Source organism: Lemur catta, chromosome 1 (genome assembly GCF_020740605.2).
Source record: "Lemur catta isolate mLemCat1 chromosome 1, mLemCat1.pri, whole genome shotgun sequence".
Lineage (NCBI taxonomy): Eukaryota > Metazoa > Chordata > Mammalia > Primates > Lemuridae > Lemur > Lemur catta.
Window position 1 is genome coordinate 12,076,755 of NC_059128.1, and position 21,245 is coordinate 12,097,999.

Sequence of the window (21,245 nt, forward strand, 5' to 3'; positions counted from 1 at the left end):
GGCTTGTGGCCCTTCATCAGCTCATTTGACTAACAGTGACCGAGCCCCTGCTACTCCAGGCCCTGGGGCAGGGGGCAGGGTGCCGGGGGCAGGGGGATAGTCCTGATGCCGCCCACGGTCTGGGAGGAGACTGGAAGCAAGGCTGGTTAGCAGAGGAAGCCGTCTCCACAGTGTGATGACTGTGAAGAGAATCTCTGGTCCTTTGCCCACATCCTCCAGCATTTTAGACCACACAGATGTTATAACCCCTGTCACACTGGGTTGCACAAGGGAGTGCCACCACGTCCCCGTTCCTGGCTCAGGGACACATCACTAGTCAGTCCTGGCCCCTCTGCCTCTGAGCCCAGAGCTGGCCTCAGAATCCTGCTCAACACGGCACTCCAGGGAGCCACTGCCAGTGTCTGTGCTGGTCATTTGCTTTTGCTCACCTGTCACTTCATCAAGGGCCCTCTTTTGACACCTGTATGTAATAGCTTTGTTTTCACTCTCGATTTATTTCTCTTTCTAGCGCATACCTGTGGCGTGTTTATTTACCTCTTGCCCTCTCTGACTTTCCTGCAGTGTCCGGAGCAGTTGGAAAATCTGTGGGTGAAAAATCTGCGGGTGAAATGGGTGTTGTGTTGGCCGCTGGCTGGTGGATCTGACTCCAGGCCCACCTTCCCGAGTTAGGGATTAAATGAGCCCAGCTTCTGCTTTCTTAGACACTCTGACCCCTGCTCAAAATAAAGTTTTCTTTGCAGTATAGACGGGGGAGGGTGTGTTTGGTTGAAGGTCCCGGGGCCTCTGTTCTCACCAGACACCTGCTCCCCGCAGCCAGTTCTGCTTGGCCAGCACTTGGTGGCCATCCACTGTGGGCCGTGACACACAGAGCCCTGGGGGGATTCGAAGGTGAGCACATTGCAGCACCTGCCCTGGAGACGCTGAGGTTCCCACTCACCTGGAGTACAGGTGCACTGTGCGGGGACTCTGGTGGGAGAGGGAGGGAGGGAGGGGCTGGGGCACAGGTGCAGAGGTGACTATTGTCAATGAAGGGGTTGAGGAAGACTCTGGGTAGTGGAAGGTGTTGGAGGTAAGTGTTGCAGGACAGGAGGATGTGTCAGGTGGGGGGGGGGGCCGAGGACAGGCTGGGCTGTGTAGCCACCACCAACCCCTGCCTACCCCCAACTTGGACACCTGCCCCCATGTTGATAACATCTGTCGAGATTTTCACTTCCTGCTGAGATATTAGTCACTACAAACTTGTCATTTCTTAACCTTCCTCCTCACCAGCTTTTAAACTGTCTTGAGTTGCCCTCCCCCAGTTCCCTGCTATAGAATAAATTCTTGGTAATAGAATAGTTTCTTGCTCTAGGTGAAGTCTGATCCTTGGCTGCAGACTCCTGCAACTAGAAGTGACCGGTTTGCACAATACGGCTACTCAATTTGATTTTGTGGGTCAGTTTCTTGTAGAGCTTTTTTGCAAGGGCAAGGGGGTCTCGGGAGGCGGTAATACAGCCCTACCCACTTACCCACTCTGGAGATTCGCACTTCCCACCCTCCTGTTCCTGGAGAACTTCTCCAGCCTTTGCCATTCGTCCACGCACAGATTCTGCCACTCCGCCTGCCCGAGGCAGGCACGAGAATCAGCCAAGGAGGGCAAAGGCCATGGGGCCAGACCTGCCCCTGGAGTTCTCAGCGTGGTGTCCCCACCAGCCCTTGGGAGTCCAGACCACCCGAGACAGTTCGGGCAGCTATGTGCGTTTTTAGAGGAAAGAAGGTACGCGCAGATGTTCCTGTTAAGTTCTTCCTCCATCCAGGTCTTGAACCCTGAGTGGTAGAGAAGGGAAGGTGGCGTGGGGTGAGCCCAGGGGTGCGTAGGGTCTCTGTGTTCTTGGGGATCTCTAGGATGGGCCCCCTCATGCACACGCAGGCAGCTGTGGCCTGTCTTCCTCTGTGGTCCACTCTCAGGTGGCTGAAGGCCTCCCCTGTTGCCCCCCGCAGAGCTGCCCCGGGAAGCGGGAGGGAGGGGTGCTGTCCCTAAGCCCGGGGAGAGCAATGTCGGGATGCAGTGTCGGGATGCAGTATCGGGATGCAGGCCTCAGGTTCGGCCACCTCCTCCTGGGGCCTGATGACAGGTGCCATGTGCAGTGCTTGGTCGCCTGTAGGTGAGGTGTGACGCCTGCCCATCTGCCCACCCTGGCCGGGGTCGAAGCTGAGGCCCAGCCGCATCGGGCTGGCAGTGGAGCCGCTGAGGGGACTCCAAAGCCGCTTCTGCCGCCGTCCAGATAAGTGCAGGCTGGGCCCAGACTGCCGGAGCAGCGGTTCTGTGCACATCTGGCTCTCAGTTGTCCTTCGTGCTGGGACTGCGGTGGGGGTGTCGCTCCTGCCCTTGCATTGGGGGCACAAGGTGGGGGCGCCTCCTGTGGCTGCCTGTGCCTGTATTCCAGCGTCTCCTGCACCAGCACGGCCCCCCACACACACACCTACCTGCACAGCACCTGCTCCTCGTCCTTTCCCATTTCAGCTCCCGGCCGCCTCCTCCTCGGAGGCTTTCTGGATCGTCCCCCACCTCAGTTGCCTCCCAGCCCTCTGCTCAGGTGCCAGACTTGCCAGTGGGACTGTCCCCCTCCCCGGCTGTGAGCTCCCCAGGGCAGGGCCTGGCCCCACAGTGCACACCCTGAGCGCCCTCACTGGCCCCGCGAGCTTTGTCCTTCTTGTCTGTCTCCATGTCCTGGATTTCAGGACAGAGGTCTCGTCTCCCCACTCTCTGCCTCCCACCCAGTGCAGCATCACACAGCCAGCAGGTGCCCAGAAATGCGGTGGCCTAAGTGGAAGAGTGAGCAGTTGTCCTGTGAGGAGCTCTCCCTGCCCTCCAGGCGCCTGCCCTGGGGACAGGGACTCGGAGGCCTGGCTGACTCTGGCTGTTGGTATCCCTTGGCCTGTGGGGCTCACGCCCTGAGGTTGGGTTAGGGTTAGGGTTGGGGAGCGGGGCGGTGGGCTGGCTAGGTCCCCCCACCTGCCTTTCCTGCCCTCATAGGCCCCGGCTGCAGTGGTCTGGGCTGCCACCTGCCACAGGCGGCCCCCAGGCACCCTCTGTCACTCCTGCACTGACGTGTGCCTGGGAGTGAAGGAAGTGACAGTGGCACTGTCAGGCAGCCAGGCGAGGGCTGCGGGGTGTGGTGTGGCCCCAGCCCTGCCCTGGGCAGGTGTCTACAGGCCCTGGGTGGGTGAGTAGTGGGGGGACACCGGGTGGACAGGCACCGTGTTCCCCTGGCCTGGCACTTCCTGGGATGGGGAAGTGGCCCCTCTCTCCCTGAGTTCAGTGGGCACTCGGAGTGGAAGGTGCCCGCCCAGGAAATCGGCTAGAGCCACCCTTGGCTGGAGGGCACGCGAGGCAGCCTTGCTCCTGTGGAGCTGGTGCTGTGCTGTGCTCCTGCCACCACTGGTGAGGCTGACCCTGGGCCTCCCATGGGACCCCCAGACCCACTGGCTAGCCGGTGGTGTTCCCGTCCCAGCCACCCGGCAAGCTGCCATTGTCTCTGGGCACGCTTTCTCTGCCTCCTTCTTGCTTATCCGTCAGCAAAAATACTGACTTTTCCAAGACGCTCAAAGAAAGGGGCTTGACCACTGATTCTCGGTGGCAAGATCCCTCATGGCCGTAAGTTGGGGTCCTTGTGTCAGCCCCGGGTGCCCATGCTGTCCTAGCCAGCAGGGGTGGGCTGGAGGGGCACGGAGGACAGGCAGCCCAGAACCACTCCAGGTGCTGAAGTGTGGTCAGGGGTCCCCCCACCAGTCCTCGAAGTTCTTCTCCACCCCCCGGACCCACACCTAGAGTGGTCCTGGTGCGTAGCAGGCCCTCGTGGACACCGTTGAGTAGACACGAGCTCCTCGGTGTGGCATTAGGAGCCTTGGGGTGGAGTCCCAGGAGACCTGGCTTTCCAGACCTGAATGTAGAGCTGCCCCCCTCTCGTTTTCCACCCCGGGCCTCAGTTTCCCTGCTCTGTAGGTAATGTGTGAGGCTCTTCCACTTGGAAAATGTGGATTCTCACTGCCCCCCTGCTGCCGGCCTGGGTCTGTGTGCAAGGATGTGGGCCCGGCACCTGTGTTGTGAGTGGCCTCACTGCAGAATTCGTCCCCAGAGCCCAGTTCTGGCTGCCGCCGGCCAGGCTCACATTCACGGTGCAGAACTGCTCCCGAGGCACCGTTGAGGGACAGAAGTGCCTGCCCGGGGAGACCCCCTGCCCACGCTTCCTGACGTTAAGACAGCTTGCCCACAGGGCAGCCCGGGCCTCACACAGCCCTAAGGGGAAGGCGCTGGGCGCTCCCGGGGGTACTTGGACTGTCCTCCATCCTGTGCCTGTCGGGTTCCCTGAGTTCCTCCTGGACGCGTGTGCACTTGCCTGCCTGTCAGAGCTGGCAGCCCTGAGTCGGTGGGTGAGGACGTGCCGTGTGCCTCTTGCCAGCACGTGTTTCATTTTCCAGCCACTCACTCCCTCTTCTGAAGGAGCCAAAAGTCCCTAAGAGACTGTTATAGATGAGGGTGTGGCTCAGAGAGGGAGGTGACTTGCCTGAGGTCACACAGCAAGTTACAGGCAGAGGCAGGCATTAGTGGCTTTGCCCTCACGTGGCAGTGTTTGAGTTTCAGGTGTTCGTTCTCAGCAGTCCTCCTCCTCCTGGCTCAGCTCAGAGGAAATATTTGTTTTCCTTTCTGTGAACAAAGAATGGGCTTATGTTTGTTTCTGTGAACACAGCCATGAGGACAGGCAGTTAGGAAGTGTTCCGTGGGAGGGGGTTTCTTATGATGTGGTAACCTCGGATGGGCCGAGTTGGTGGCCTTAACTCCCTGGGGACTCAGACACAGTGTGGCCTAATTAGGGGAGCCGGTGCCCCTGGGCTTGTGCAGATTGGAGCTGATTTCAGGCCCCAGGGATCCCAGGATTAATTGAAATGAGGTGGAACAGATGGATTGAAGCCATCGGCGGCTTTACGTGACAACCTCTTAACATGAAAGCACTTCATGGCCCACTCATGTCACCAGGGCTCCCTGCCCCAGTCCAGGAGGGAAGGTGGCAGAGACAGGGAGCCCCTTGTCTGCTGGAATTACAAGCATGTGGGCCTGGGGGGGTGAGGATAAATCATGCTCGCTTTTCCTCTCGGCAGCTAAATTGGAAAATTGTGCTCTGGCTGTAGGATCCTAGAAAGTGAATGTGGCTGTTGGTTTGGGGACCAGGTCCCTTTTGCCCTACCTGGGGTGACTGACACCATGGGGGGCGTGAATGCCTGGGTTGGGTGGCAGGCTGTGAGCGTCACCAGTTAGTATTGAAGGGATGGGGTGGGCATCTGCTGTGACAAGCACCCTGGTTTGGGGCATTGGGGAGATGGTGTGGCACGGGGTTGGGGTGGTCAGGGGAAGCCACCCAGGCCCGAGGTTCCAGCCCTGGCCCTTGCTCTGGACCCTGCTGCCAGCCTCCATTAACAACGTAGTGCTGTGGTTCCCTCAGACTGGAAATGCTAATTATTCTAGTCTTGGCCGTCCCATGTGAATGTTGGAGGATAAAGGGGATGGGAACCTCTCTGTGATTGGGTGTTTCTAGTAACAGAGCACGAGGTCAGTTGGTTGCTAATGCCAGGTTGTCAGGCAGTTTTTGGTTTGGCCAATGAGTTACTGAGGTGCATTCAGGGACCCTCTTGGCCAAATCCAGGGGAGAGACTTTGAGATGTGTCATATGGAGGGTGGGGATTGAGGGCATCAGCGTTGTGACATGTGCAAAGGAAATCTGCGGAATATTCCTCCTGACTGTAGGGGTGTCTCTGTGGGTTCGTCAAGGAGCATCTCACTTGCCTGAACCACAGCTAGTGCCATGCAGTTTCTGGAAATGCTACCACCGTGGGGTTTAGACGTCTCTCCTCTGCCAGAGCACTGGAGTAGACACTGGGAACATTGGGATACATCCGGGACCTTTCCTGTCTGAAGTCACTTCTGTAGTTTAGGAATCTTAAGTGAACTTTGTTTTGCTTCATTTGCTCATAAAACTATCACATTTGGGATTTTACAGTTGGAAAGCCTGATATATTCAAACCAACGTTACAAATTTACTTTGGAATGTTTTTTTAAAATTTGTATTCAATATTCCACTTATACAAGTTTTAATGGAACATTCTAAAACAGATTTCAGATTTTTTCTTCTTGCTTTGAAATGTCTTTAACTTTTGTTAACAGCTACAAGCTGTGACTCTTAAGCAATATGGTGTCAGATTATGCCAGGTTTCAGGGATGAACTCAGCGGACGAAACCACCAGCCTTGGGGAGCAGAGCAGCTGGTTTTCAGAAGTTGGTTCCCTCGTTGGTATGGAAGAGGTAGAGAAAACTCCTCCTCCACAAGAGAGATTTTTTAAAATCTTACTCAATATACATTTTGAGGAATATTTTCTGATCTGTCTTATTTTCCCACCTGTCACTGTTAGCAGCTTTTAGCCACCTTGAGTGGGGAGTTGACTGACAAGGCACGTTGTAGAAGGGGCCACGGAAGGGGCAGGTGCAGCATTAGGATTTCAGGGGAGAGAAAATCACACGTGATTACAGGCATCAGGTGACTGTGTGGAGGAGGCGGTGTTTTAACTGAGTCTGGCAGGTGGTGGTCGGGTGGTGGGGTTGTGCGAGGAAGGGCACCCCAGTGGGCAGTGCAGAGTGTGGATAGTTCACTTCAATGCTCAGTGTAACCAAGGCTTTCCCTACAGCCCACACGTGGCAGTTATATTTCCCAGCTCTGTCCTTGACCTATTTAGACTCCTAAATATTCTCCACAGCCCAGCTCAGAAGCTGCCACCTCCGAGAAGTCCTCCCAGGCCTCCCTGTGCTGGGCTGCGACTGTCTGCCTCCCTGCCTTCTCCGCCATGCTGAGTTCTCAGCTCACTGCAGAGTACACAGTATGTGTCTTGTGAATACCTGAACCCCAGACCAGACCTAAGGGTGTGCTGGGGCACCCACAATGCCAACTTTGAGAGTGTAGGTAGTTCAACAGCAGCATTCTTGGCAGCCTTATTTTGGCTCTGTGAAAGGCTCACTTTGCTGTTTGGACCATCTCGGTCACCTTGGCAACCGGGAGCATCCCCGTCCTCCTGGATACCTGGAAGCCTCCGCAGGGTGTTTGTCTTAAACTTTTCTGGGGTTTCCCTCTCATTTCTCTGCATCAGCCACTGCCATTCAAAGCCCGTGGAGGTCATTCTGTGGACACCTGGCTTTTGGTAGCATTTATTTTTCCCTCCTGGCAAAATATTGAGCCATGAGATTCGGTTTCATTTGGGGGGAGAAAAATAATTCTTCCCTTTTCTTCATGAAGTCATTGTTCGTGACCCAGCAATCCCGGGGTTTCTAGTGGGAACCAAAGCTAACCTCTCCCACACACGCACAGTAAAAGCATTTCCACCCTGAATCTTTTCCAGCACCTTACGTTTTTCCATCTGCAGAGAAAATTACCTTTCTGTTTGGGCAGGCTCAGGGGGTGAGACGGGCCCTGGCAGGATGTTCAGCCTTTTCAGTGAGGCCCTTACTTTGCCTAGTGGTGGGTGGACCTTTTTGGGACCCCTGAGCCTCTGTCTTCAAGGGGCTTGTGCCTGGGAGTCACCTCTCCCCGCAGGGCCTCTGCCCCGCCCTGCCACCATCCTGGTTCTCCGACAGCGTCTGTTCTTTCCTGATGAGGGGATGCTGGAGGTGTGGTTTGCTTTTGTGTGGGTACTAATAAAAAAAAACACTAATCCATTTCACTTTTCATCTCAGAGGCTTGGTGAATTGTCTCAGAGGAAAGAAGGGATAACTTTTTTATTTTAAAGTAGGTCTGTCATGTTCACAGCAGAAATACTTGGTCAATAGATGCCTCTGACTATACATTCTCTGTGTCACAGGGTTAAATTATTTTAATTCATATTATAGAATATTTAGAAAATGCTGGGTACTTGCTCTTGTCCTAATCATTCTGATAAAGACAATTCTGTCATTTTGTCGTACTGTATTTCCTTTGAGGTTTTTTCTGTTCTCAACGTACATTTAATTCTGTGCATACAATTAAGTGCCCATTTACACATTCGAGCATTTTTTGCTGTCCCCCCAACTGGGATGAGCGGGCACATCTTTCATTGCCGCTCCCAGCGCTGGTTTGTAGCTAGACTGTAACAAGTGCTTGTCTCTCACCACTCACCCCCATCAGCTTTGTTTGTATTTTGAGGTTGGGGGCAGGTGAGAGCGTCAAGTCATTCATTTAATATCCTGTGGTTGACAGTTTTGCTGCATAATGGACAGTTTACTAAGAGTTGGGTGCACGTCCTTGTTCTCAGAGGGGAGTTAAGGCAGTCGTTTCGAGGGGCTTGAGCTGAGTCCTCCTGTTGCCAGACCAGGGGAGGAGGTCCTGGGAGAAATCTCAGATTCGGTTTAGGGCTTCCAGGACATTCGGCCGCAGTGGTTGAGTGGGTACAAGTCCTGGATGGAGACTGGCTGAAAAGGAGCTAGGAGGCATGTGCCCCGCAGGGACCTGACAGTTTAATGGACCAAGCACAGAAAATGAGCTTCCTCTGCAAGCCCCAGCGCAGGTGGAGCAGGAGGTGCCCAGGCTTCTGCCTGCCCCTCACTCGGTCCTTCTGCCTCGGGTGGGGGCAGGATGTCCCTCCGACACCAGCAAGGTGCAGACACTCAGTAAACTCTGAACCCCGCTTGGGAGGAGTGAGGTGTGAGGGAGTTTGGGGAGGGGAGGAACATTTAGACTGGAGGCCCAGCAAGTGGGAAGGCTCACTTAGTGACAGCAGGGGACCAGGGGGCGCATCGCGATCCCTGCAGCCAGGTCCTGTGTTGGGTTCTGAGAAGCAGTTGAGCAGTGTCAGTGGTGACGAGTGTTTGGTGTCGTGGGCCCTGGGTCCTGTGTGCTGTACTTTGGGTGGCCAGAGGCCCCACCGCCCAGCATGGTCACTCACCCTCCTGACCAGGCCCCTCTGGGATCCAACATCGCCCTCCCATCACCGCTCACTGCAGAGCTCGACCGCCCGTGAAGCCTGGCATGGGACACCCCCATGTCAGCTGCAGCCACCACAGCGGCTTTCTGTTCCAAGTGCCAGGCGGGGGGTCCCCTTGTCAGCAGCCTCCTCACGTCCCGGATAAACTAAGGGCTGGGCCTGTCGCCCTGGAGGCCCTGTCACCACCACCAAGTTTGCTCAGTTTCCTTAGGGGGGGCAGAGGGACAGTGGCGGGGGCCCTTGGGGACCTGGTAGCCACTAGCCACATGTGGCTGTCAGGGCCTGGAGACACAGGAATGTGACTGAGGTAGTGAATTTTTCGTTTTAATTAGTTTAGACTTAGAAACCTATGCTCAGTTCAGTTGTAGGAAAACTTTTAGGTGTGTTTGGAACAACCTGGGAATGTACTTCTATTTTTTCAACTCCACATTTCATGAAATCTGAATGCAGATCAAGTATTTCTGGTGCAAATTTATCATCTGAATTGAGATGTGCTATGAGTGTAATATACATACTGATTTCTAAGACTTAGTATGAAAAAATATATAAAATATCTTAATTTTTGGTATCATGTGTTGAAATGATAAATTTATATTGGCTTAATTAAAGTGTATTAGAATATTTTCACCTGTTTCTTTTTACTTTTGTAAAGGAGTCTACTAGAAAATTTGAAATTATTATATATCTTGATTATATTACTGGACAGTCCTGGCGTCTGAGCCTGTTTTTGCTGGAAATGTGATGGATGGTCCTTTAGGGACCACTTAATGGCTTGGGAGCAGCTTTGGCCATAGGATTAAGTTTTAGGAGACCCATGGTGTTTTGAAAGGAATAATTTTAAAAAAAATTATTCATAAAACTTTTTTTTTTTTTTAAAGAGACAAGGTCTCACTCTTTTGCCCAGCTGGAGTGCAGTGGCACAACATAGCTCGCTGCAGCTTCAAACTCCTGGGCTCAAGCAATCCTCCCACTTCAGCCTGCCGAGTATTAATAGCTAAGACCATGGGCACATGCCACCACATCCAGCTAATTTTTAAACATTTTTTGGTAGAAATGGGGTCTCAATATGTTGCCCAGGCTGGTATCAAACTCCTGACCTCAAGCAATGCCCTTACCTCAGCTTCCCCAAGTGCTGGGATTATAGGCATGAGCCACCGTGCCCAGCCAACATTATTTTTTAATTGCACCAATGACATGTCTCTTGTGGAAAAATTAGTGCTGATTAGACAAAATTAAACATCCTGTTTTATAGGAGAATATGTAAGTTTTCTGGCAATATTTCCAGCAATATTTTGGTTAGATTAACGTTGGCATGAAAATACCACTTGGCATTTTTGCAGTGGCCTTCAGATTATTTCAGAAACAAAACTAGATGATTTCACATACCGTATCTCGTTTATTAACTCGTGCATCCTGATAATAGGGCCGAGTGGTCCAGAAACTCAAGACAATGGCAGGGGGACATCAGCCAGGAACTTGAAAGGGACTGTGGGTGGTTGGACAGTGATGACTTAGTTCCTTCCCACGCTGGCCTGAGCACTGGAGTTCAGTGTTGAGGCAGGGGAGGGAGCTACAAGACAGGCTAGGCGAATGTTGTTGGTGACCCTCCTTTTACTGCATGAGTTAGCTGGAAAGTGGATTCTGCTGATTTTACCTGTGGTGCACATTTTGCTCCAGGGCAGGATTTGGTCGGGCTTGTGGGGAGACCAAGGAATCCTTTGGTGAGCTGGTGCAGTTGGGAGACAGTTTTTTCATGTTGACTTTTTCCAAGCCCTAAAGGAGGGCAGAGGCTGTTGCACAACTCACTTTGTCCAGCACTGACAGGTATTTACCAACTGAGACATGCTTGAGAGAGCATGAGCTGTCTCTGACACGGTGGCATGTGACCCTGGGTGATGGAGAAGGGTGGTCCCCAGCACTGTGGGGTACACCTCATGGTTTAGCATCCCCTCCCCCCAATTTGCAGTGTGGACAGGAGCTGGAGAAAGGTAACAAGGAGGGAAGAGAAAGTCATTTTATATATTCTTAGCGGGTGTTGGCCTCCGCCCAGGCTTGCCGAGGCTCCTGTTCTAACCTCGTGATTCAGAGATGGCTCTGAGATGCTCACTGCAGCCACGTGGGATTAACTGGTTGTGTAATTATCTCCCTTCTCTTCTTGATTGCCGGTTGGCAGTGTGCGGGGCACAGAGATTCTGCACGTTATGCAGTAGAGTGACTCCCTGAACAAGTTGTGTCTCAGCAGCAATGCATCTAAAACGGCCAGAGGAGCTTCCGTGGTGAAGAATTTCTATAGTGACCACTTTTAGGATCATTATGAAACCCATCCCTTTCTTTGTCTTCCGTAAAATTGGATTTTTTTTTGTCTTCTCATTTGTGAACAAGACACATTTGGACAAGGAAGACCCACTGGCCCTGGGAGATGTTCTGGGAGGTGTCCGCGGGGGGCCGGCCTGTAGGCCACCACACTCCGAGCAGGGCTGGCGGGAGGCATGCAGACAAGCGTGTGTGACTGGCGGCTGGTGCCGGGCCTTCTCTCAAAGCCCCCCGGCATGAGGGCCATGAGGCAGCTGGTTGCCCGTGCGCCGCCCCTGACTGTGCAGGTGGCTCTGACTTGTCCCTCTCCCAGGAAGTCTCCCCATCGATAACCCATAGCAAAGGCCTGCTTAACGTCTGGATCCCAGATCATCAGGTTACACAGGCTCGGTAGCATCTCTTTAATCTTTATTCCCTGTTCGTTTTTAATTGCACAAGCCATACAATGAAATAGTTGAGGATATCTTTAAAGAAGCAGCTCGCATATTCCTGCTCTCCTGGCATGTGGTGTATCTCCTTTATTCCAGGGTCTCTCTACCGATGCGGACATAATTCTTACTTGATAACAATTAAGGCAGAAGTACAATTAGGCTTTGACTTGTCATGTATATTTGTATCTTAAATATTGTTTCCTATTATATAGTATCTTCATAGTTACCATTTAATGGCTACACACTCATCCACTGACTGGATTAACTGTGATTTACTTAGTTACTCTTTTTTTTTTCATGTTCTTAATGGTATCTTTTCCCCTTTGTTTCTGTAGGAAGTTCTCCAGCAGCTGATTGTAATGAATTTGCCCAATGTCTTGATGATTGGCAGAGACCCGCTGTCTGGTGAGTGAGCGCGCCCCCGCCCCCATGCTTGGGCAGTGCCACGGGCTTTGGGCAGCTGTCGGCCGAGAGCGCCGGCTGCCGGCTTGGGGCCAGCACAGTGAAGACACGTGATCGTTCGGTGGGATTTGAAAGAGTGGGTTCATTACCCTCAGGCTTCAAGCCAAGAGCACATTTCTTCCTTAAGAATGAATCCTCCCTGAGCCTCAGATGTGTGTGCGGAGGCAGATCCGGCCACGGCTTGGTTCCTCCTAAAACGACAGGTCTGGGTTCAGGTGCCTGGGTTGTGTGGTGGGCTCTCACCTCCTCAGTGAACGTGGAATCAGATGACAAGAAAGTAAGATCTCTTCAGGGATCTAACGTCTGTCTTCACTGGGATCCCAGGAGGCTTCACTCATGTTCGGTGACAGAGCTCCCCAGGGTGTGTTGTCATTTATCTGTCTCCCTGCTGGACTCTGAGCTCCTGACAGGCGAGGAGTTAGCTCCTCCTGGTCTCTGATGCTCTGTGTGAGTTTGAAAGACCGGATGAAATGTCCCCCTGGCATCTTCCAGAAAGCAGGAGCTTAGCTCATACCTGTCAGGTAACTCCCTGGGTGCGTTAAACAGAGTGGTGGGTCACGAGTGTGTGTATTTGCCTCTACCCATGGCTCACGGACTTCAGCTCACAGGCCCCGGGGACAGACTTACTCGCTGGCCAGGACTTTCCTCGCTCCGGTGAAGACCTCGCGATCATTTTGGACCCCTAGGGCCTCCTGGAATAGGCGAGGGGTCAAGGGAGGCAGGGAGACTCACACCTCTAGGATGGGAACAGACTGGGGGTCCCAAACGTGAGCGGCTTCTGCAGAAGAGACTCGGGCTTCCCTCTGTTGGCGTCTCCTCGCCCCAGTCTCACTGCAGTCTGGCCGCCCTTTTTCCAGTTGGTGTGACAGTAGCTAAAGTTGCCTTGAGACTGGAGGAAAGAACCGAGTGACCTGCCGAGGACGTGACTCGCAGCAGAGCAGTTCTGTTTTGGTGCCACGGCCCTGAGAGCGTCTGCAGCAGCTTCCCGGTGCAGTCGGGCAGGGGCCTCTTTCTGGGCTGCAGCTGGCTGATGTGTTTGCCTTTTCTCTGCGTGAGCCAAATGGGAGAGGTTTCCTTGACCTCCTGTTGGTTTCCAGCAGGCTGGGCCATGAGCTCTCACCGCCTTGAACGGTGGCTCTGCAGAGTCCACCCAGGCCCACCTGGTGGCTCCGAGCGTTAGTGGCAGGGAGCCTTCGGTTCTGCTAACCCCCCAGCTCTGCCTTTGGGCCGTGTGTGTTCTGGCTCTGTTCCATGGCTCCCCCAGAGAAAGGCAGAGGGTGCCAGATGCGGCCCATCCTAGCCACAGTGCTGGGCTCCAGGGCAGCTGGGACTCCTGTGATTTCTAGTTACTTCAGGCAAGCGGGGTCAGTTTCTCTGTGCGAACTGTGCCACCTTTCTGATTCATTTGGGGGCTGGTGTTCAAGGGGGAGATGAGAGCGATGCCTGGAGAGGTTGGTGGTTCAAGGTCAGGTCTGCGGCTCCGTCCGCTCTGGAGGTGGCGGACGAGCCAAAGAGAAGGACACACGCCCCTTGAGCCTGTGACGAGCCCACCGTGAGCTAGGCATTGCACGTATGTTAAAAAATGGAAATAAAAATGTGCCTCTGATGTGTGGCTGTGCCATCCCCATTTACAGATGAGAGAACTGAGGGTTTTTAGGTGACACGCCCTTGTTCACTCCGCCCGGAAGCAGAGGGGCGGTTGGAAGCCTGAGCTCCTGTCTGTGTCGCATGCAGACATTAAGTGTTAGGCCCAACTGTGGGTGGTTGCAACATTCAGCCTTTTTGACCTACACAAATGGCAGAGGTATAAGGTCCAACCTGGTATTAAGCACATTCTTCCCCCACCCCCACCTTCAGCTACCGTGTCAGCTGCATAACTTGCCCACCTTCCTGCCCCCTCTCTTCCTGTCCCAGTAGATGTCCCCCTTCCACTGCCGTCCGGAAGCCCGCCCTCCCTGTGCCCCTGCTCCACTGGGTGCCCCTTCCTCGGCAGAGAGGTTGTCCACAGGCTGAGAACGCAGGTCCCCACCTTGGGGCTGGCACCAGACAGGAACATCTGTTGAGAAGTGGATGGTGATTTTTTTTTTTTAAACAGCTTTATTGAGGTATAATTTGCATATTATAAAATTCACCCATTTTAAGTGTATAATTCAGGGTTTTTTTTCATATATGTATAGAGAGTTATGCAACTCTCACACAATCTAGTTTTTGAACATTATGGGGAACATCATGGGGAAGCTGATTTTAAACTGTTGACTGGTAAATTAAATGTCCCTGGGACCCAGCATAGAATACAATCAGTACACATTGATCGAAGAGGTTCCGGTCCCACCTCCAAAGGAGAAGTTGGAGAGACGCGAGGTGAGCTTTGGGAAAGTTGGGATGAGAATAGCACCTGTTGCAGCCAGCTCAGAGGGTCCCCAGGCAGGGCTGATTGACGTGCCAGACAGTGGCCTTGGCAGGCTGCGCACGGAGGGCGGGATGTCAGGTGGGGGAGTGTGGGCCGGGTGCACGGATGGGCAGGTTTGACGGAGGTCCCCGGGGCTCCAGAGCAGAGGAGGTCGGCAGGGGACATCCACCAGCCAGAAGACGCAGACACAAGTGCCGGGGGCAGAGAGACGTATCTATGAAATAGTGCTTTCAGTTTTAAATTTTAAAAATAGATGTGTGAAGCTTTTTGTGTTCCTTTTTAAACAAAGTTGGGTGTTTTTTTTTTTATTTGTGTGGTTGCCAGGGTGCCTAGGGTGGTATGCTTTTTAACTAAATCTGTCACACGCGAGTATGAGGGGCATACTTGTGCTCTTTTTGGTGGATGCTGACAACATGCTGTTATTTATAACATTTTACAGTTTTGGGTCATTTTTCTGTTTGGGGCAAATATATCTCAGTGGAACCAGGTCCCAGATTTCAGGTCCCAACAGAGCATCTGATTCATCTTCTTCCCCACAACACAATGACACTAAAGATCCTGAGAGGCCAAGCATTTGTTCCCTTTTCTGTGACCTAAAAAAGATGTCACAACTCGCACTACGACGAGATTTTTCTGTGTGTTTAACTTGCCTCCTGCACTTGTCAGATGGAAGAATGTTCTCTCTTTTCCCACGCTGGGTGGAATTCAAGGACACTGCAGTGGGTGAGAGACGGCACTTCGTATACTTTATTTTTCTATTTTTTTGGACAGTGTGGCCAGAAGGGATATATATATATACACTTTAAATTGCTTTTGAAATCTCTCCTCAGTGTCTGCCCCTCCTGGCCAGAACTCCTCTTACTCTGTGACGTGTACCTTGGACGTCCCAGGATTTCCTCTCTGATCGTGCTGTGGTTTTGCTGCTGTCTCTCAGCTGCACCCACGTCCCCGGGCAGGGTCTGTCTGGTGCCTTATTGTAGACCCCACTCTTCGGGGCACAGCCTGGGCTCTGACGGGACCCTGCTTGAGCCCCTCCCTCACTTTGCTGTGACGGTGCTGAGCAGTAAAGGCTTCCCCCGTAGCTGGGCAGTGTGTGGGCTTCTCAGGGCTGAGTGTCATCGGGTCCTTTGTTTTATTCATTGTCGGCCAGATCTTACCGTAGGCTCTGCCTTCAACACACCCCAGAAGCTGAGCTCTCCTCTCCTCCTCCATGCAGCCCCCCGAGTCCAGCCACCTCCCCACTTCCGGCCCCTGCAGTGTGCTCCCCAGCACGGCAGCCTGAGCGCCCTCTCTAAAGTCAGCTGATGATGTCACAGTGTGGCCCCTTCCTGCACTAGGGCCTGTGCACTGGCCGGTCCCACTGTGATGCTCTTTCCTCGGGTACCTGCTTGCACAGCTCCTGCAAGTGCCTGCTCAGATGCTGCCCTGTCGGGGTGCCCCCCAGCCTCCCTCTCCCACAGCAAGCCCCATCCTCTCTCCCCCACTCTGTTCTCCTGTTTTCCAAAGCTTTTCTCACCTGCAAATATACTCTATAATTTACTTATTTTTTCCTGTCTATGGCCTTGCTTACTTTCCCCCAGGGTGGGCTTTCTATTGAGTGCAGGAGTCTTTTGTTGCTGTTGCCAGTGTATTGTGAGTGTCTAGATCGGTGCCTGGCATGTAGCCGGTGCTCAGTAGACAGCAGCCAGGCTGGGGGAGGCCTTCCTCCTCCTCTCCCCGGTGTTAGCCACATGATCTTGTGGATAAAAAGGTCAAGTGTCAGTGGTCAAGGTCAAATGAGATTCAGTCCCTGGCCGGCACCACAGATGTGTCTCCCTTGGGCCGGAGATGACCCCCTGAAAACTGCCTTTCACCCAACCATCTTGCTGGGTGCACATTAGTTAAACATATTTCTGCGGTTTTCTGATGAGTATGTTCTACAAGAAGCCTTATGAAAACCAAGAGCTCACATCTGCCCCATCTGTAGAAGGAGGGGGTGTTGGAGAGCTGGGCCGGCCCCGGGTCCCTCCAGCTCTGGCTTCTCGGCAGTCAGGCCTGTCGCTGTGCCACACACACAAATGAAGACTAGATTTGTCAGACAGGAAGCCAGGGTGTTAGCAAATTAATTTCTGTGATGAATCATAGGACAGTCGCACTGGAAGAGAGCATTGTTTTTTCATCCAACGTTTATGTCCAAATGCACTAGTGGTTTCCAGATTTATAAATTGCCGATCCCCTAAGCCGTTCAGAATGGAAGGGCATGAGCCATCGTATATGTGCAGAAACCCGGCCCAGAGAGGGGAGGAGTTCATTCAGAGACACACAGCATGGCGTCCCAGTGTAAAAGGTGGATTTAACACCATAAACTGTGCAGACGGTTGTATTGGTGGACAGTTAGCCACTGGTCCCTAGCAGGAGGATTGGCCGCTGTCACTGTACTGCCCCAATGTGTCTCGCATTATAAATGCCAAGCAAGATTCCTGGGAGCCCATACGCACACCCTGCAGGGCCTGATCTGGCCCTTGGTCCTAAGTTTTCTCCCTCTTAGGGTGATTACAAAGGGGCTTCTAGCAGAGAAAGCACTTTGGGGAGTCAGAATTCTGTGCACAGGAAATGCTGTGGATGTCCTTCCCTCCCAGCTAAATGCAGGACACTGTTACACCTGCCACTCTGAATGAGGAAGGTCCCCTGTCTGACCTCCCCAGACAGCAGACTGGAATGCCCTCACATCCTTCTTCGGCTTTGCTGGCCACCCCTCGGCCAGAGGCTCATGGAAGGAGCTCAGCCCGGCCTCTGCTCCAGCTCTCCTTGTCCACACACCCACCGCGCTGCTGAGATGAACAGGCCACCTCCACTCAGGAAGCCCCCAGCCTGCATTCGGGCAGGGAGGGCAGGAAGACAGTCGTGTGTGAGGCTGATGGCTATTCCGGGATGGAAGGTGGCAAGAGCATGCTTCACACACGGTGCACAGGGGCTCATGAGTTCTGCCTGGGCAGGTCAGGAAGGCTGCCTGGAGGAGGTGGTGTCTGTGCGTGGCCTCAAAGAACGCTCGACAGAGAAGGCGAAGGAAGCTGGCCTAGGTGGAATGAGCTGGGGGGAGTGGAAATGTGCTGGGAGTCCCAGGAGTAGCAGTGGGGTGGGGGTAGGCAGGGAGGAAGTCTCCTATGACAGCTCAAGTTCAGGTTTCAAAGGCAGCGGGGGAAACAGAACTCTTGAAACTCCTTAGAATTTAATATTTAACCTTCTCAGTATTTACTTGCTCTCCTGCCAAGGGCGTCCTTGCAGTGCGTTTCAGATCCCGTGGAAACCTCCCCTCTGGCAGCCCACGCTGCGCAGCTCTGCCTTTGGGTGGCCACTGGGGCTCGTGGGGAGCAGTCCCTGCTGCTGAGCTTGTGTTTTCCCAGGTCAGGGGGCCGTCTTCCCCGCCCGCCCCGTGCCCTGCTTGCTGTGTGACATGCGGGGTCCGGGGTCTACCATTCAGGCTTAACGAGCCATTCTGTGCCCTTTTCCCCAGCCCTTTCTTCTTGTTTTTACTTTATTTCTCCTGGCCCTAATTCTCTAATCCTGTTTATATACACATATTTTTTATTAATTTTGTATTTGTAAAAACCTTGGGGCCTTTGAATGGGAGGGAAGAAATAAGTCAGTCTTTTTTTTTTTTCCTTTGAAAACCAATCTTGTAAGTGTATTTTGATTGTTCTACTATTTCCTGTTTCGTCCTTGAGAGAGCAGGTCCTGAAAAGCGACCAAATACTGCCTGCTCCTTTGCCCTGCGCTGCTTGTCGGATTCAGAGATGAGTTCTTCAGTCCAGCTGCAGGGCCGGGGCTTCCTTTTCTAGGAACGTGCAGGGCTTGGCCAACACCAAGTCCAGGCGAGCGGCGCAGCACGGCCGCCAGGCCGGCCCCTGGGCAGCCCTCGGGATCTGCCTGGATACCAGACTTTGTTTGGTAAACTTCTTAGCGATGGTCTGGGCGCAGAGAAAGGCTCCGCTGGCTGCGACGGCCACGCCATGGCTTCCAGCAGGACTGCTGTCTGCGGCCGCGGCCGTCCGAGGAGGAGGGAAGAGATGTTGTTTGTCAAAGGTCTTTATGTTTGGAGTTTTCCGCCTGGGCTTGGGGGGGACCATTTCTCAGATGTCTCCTGTCTGTCCTGGCACCTCGCCTCCTCCCAGGGCAAACTCTGGGTTTCAGGCTGAAGCCTTGTGGTGGATCCTACTTTTCTGGTTGTCTTGAGTTGTGTGGTGCTGGGAAATGAATAAGCTCTCAACTTCTGCAGCCTCCGCAGGCAGGTGGGGTAGGAGTCATTTTGGGGGTCACAGTGCTCTGAGGGGCTCAAGGTGGTGGTTTTAAATTGTTCTACACGCCCTGGGGGCAGCTGTCTTCTGTCAAGCACGATGGTGCCGGGGGATCTGCTGGGGTGGGGCCAACTTGATACAGGCAATAGAAAGACACTGGGACGTGGGGGACACTGGTCAGGGTGCCCTTGGGAGGCCCCTGCAGCATTTCACACAGATGTGGCTTGGTGCCTGCCAGACTCCATGGTTGATAAATGGTTGCTGAATGACTCAATGAGCGAATGGGGAAATGCCTAGTTATGTTAATGCCTGGTGTGGAGCCACACGTGGTAACTTGAGAGTTTCGTGGGGGTTGCTCCCTAGATGTGAGCCAGTGTGTAGAGACATCTGCCTCCTACCCCATGGGTGGGGACACGTGGAATGGAGGGTCCCTGTGGCCCCAGCCATGAGGAGCTCTCCATCTATACCATTCCTGGGCAGTGCCTTGTGGAATGTGACCCTTCCTGTTAAAATAATAATAAACAGCTGCTTTTGCTGTAGGTAGAGCCCCCTGGAGGGCCCCGGAGCTGTGCCCATGTGGGTGAGTCTTGGGATGTGCCTGCACCTCGAGGAAAGACCAGGACCCTTCCAATGCGCCATCCTTCAAATCAGTGGGACAGCCCCATGATCGTCCTGATGAAATGACTCATTTCAAAATAGAAAACCAGAGAAAGCACAGTTAGTGGTTCACGTTAGCTGGTGAGTCAGAAGAGAGGAGAATGTAGCATTGTTGTTATTATTTTGAGAACAGGGTCTTGCTCTGTCGCCCTGGCTAGAGTGCCGTGGTGTCATCATAGCTCACTGCAGCCTCAACTGCTGGGCTCAAGCCATCCTCCTCCTTGGCCTCCCAAAGTGCTAAGATTATAGGTGTCAGCCACTGCACCCAGCCCAGAATATAGAATTATTAAGAAAAACATACATATATGCTAACAAGAGAGGAAACTGAAGCTGTTCTCTTTGTTGTTCTACCCAGGTACTTGATGCTAACAGTTACCATCAATCAGTCAGTCAGCAAACACTGGTTAAATACATGCACGGTAACACTGGGGTCAGAAGCTAAATCTCATAGATCTCTGTGTTAGAAGGAAACGTAAATAAGCCATGACAGTCTGGGGATGGTAGGAGTTAGGAGACGGTAGATGATGGTGACCTGGGACCAGACCTGAGTTCTGTGACAGCCCCCCAAGCCTTGTTCTTCTTGTGTGTAAGATGGAGCTAATAAAGCTGTCCTTTTGGGATTGCTTTAGGGGTTAAATCAAATGATAGCGCATTATATGTTACCGTGCAGTAAGGATGGTCTGCAGGCGGGAAGGGCATATGGGGAGGGCAGAATCAGCTCTGCCAAACTGGGTCAATCCTTCCAGGTAGTGAGGCCCCAGTGTGGCTGGTGATTTGTGGGTTCCGAGCCTCTGTTTTTGTGGGGAGCTGAGTTATCAAGACAGCGAAATCACTGTGCCTTCCACCTCAGCAAGGCAGAAGGTGTGCAGGTGGGGGCAGGAAGGGCTCTTGGAAAGGGATGCTTGCCTGCCTTTGTCTAAGTCCCCATCTTCATGCCTCTGTAGTCACTTATAAATGACAGCATTTATTTTCTGCATCCAGAAAGTGTGATCTGAACATGCACCTGGCTATATCTTCAAGAACCAAAGAGTAGAGTCAAAAGAGACCCTAGAGATTATATACCAGAAGATATTAATAGGTTTTGCTTCATGTACCAACTTCCGTCGATTGGTAGTCAGTAGGGTGCTGGGTTCAGAAAGATTCGGAGGCTTCCTTCCAGGCTGAGTAAGAAATGGGTGTGATTGACCATGTCTGCCACGGACTCAGGGTTAGAAAGTCAGGGAATTTTCCAACCTGCACATTTTAGAGGATTATGTATTTTAATTGTCCAGCCACATCTCTGTCCCCTTGTCCAGCCTTACAGCATGTGTGAGGTAGTTTCCCTTCTGCTTGCTGTAAACATCGGTAGCTTTAGAGACAGCTCAGACGAGCTTATCTGCATTCCCTTTCTGTTCAGAAAGGCTGAAATGAGTTAGCTTCTTTGCGTCAAGACTCCAGGAAATGGCAGTGAAGTAAGGTTTTTCTTAAGACTCAGCCGTTGGCTCAGGCTGTTGTGGGATCCCCGTGGGGTTGCCCTGCATGCAGCAGGTGCAGCTGTGGGTGGGTGTGGAGGGTGGCTGGTGTTTCTCCACCACCGCCCCCGAGGTTGCGTGTGACTCACTTGGTGTGGAAATCCACATGGTTTCATCACCCCCCTCCCCACTCTGTACACCGACTTGAGGAAGCTTAACCACAAAACATTTGTAATCCAGCAGACACCAGGCTCTTGTTCCTCTGGGC

At 53.0% G+C, this 21,245-nt stretch overlaps 1 protein-coding gene across 4 annotated transcripts in view; it reads left to right on the forward strand.

Annotated features, from left to right (window-relative positions):
• Positions 1–21,245, forward strand: part of CCDC88C (coiled-coil domain containing 88C) — a 129,321-nt gene that overhangs the window by 44,601 nt on the left and 63,475 nt on the right. For 3 of the 4 annotated variants that reach the window (XM_045561965.1, XM_045561966.1, XM_045561968.1), the window contains exon 4: positions 12,059–12,128. In XM_045561965.1, coding sequence (XP_045417921.1) covers positions 12,059–12,128 — 70 coding nt within the window. Of the gene's footprint in view, positions 1–12,058; positions 12,129–18,240; positions 18,658–21,245 lie in introns of those variants that run through there. The other variant, XM_045561967.1, reaches the window with a different exon arrangement.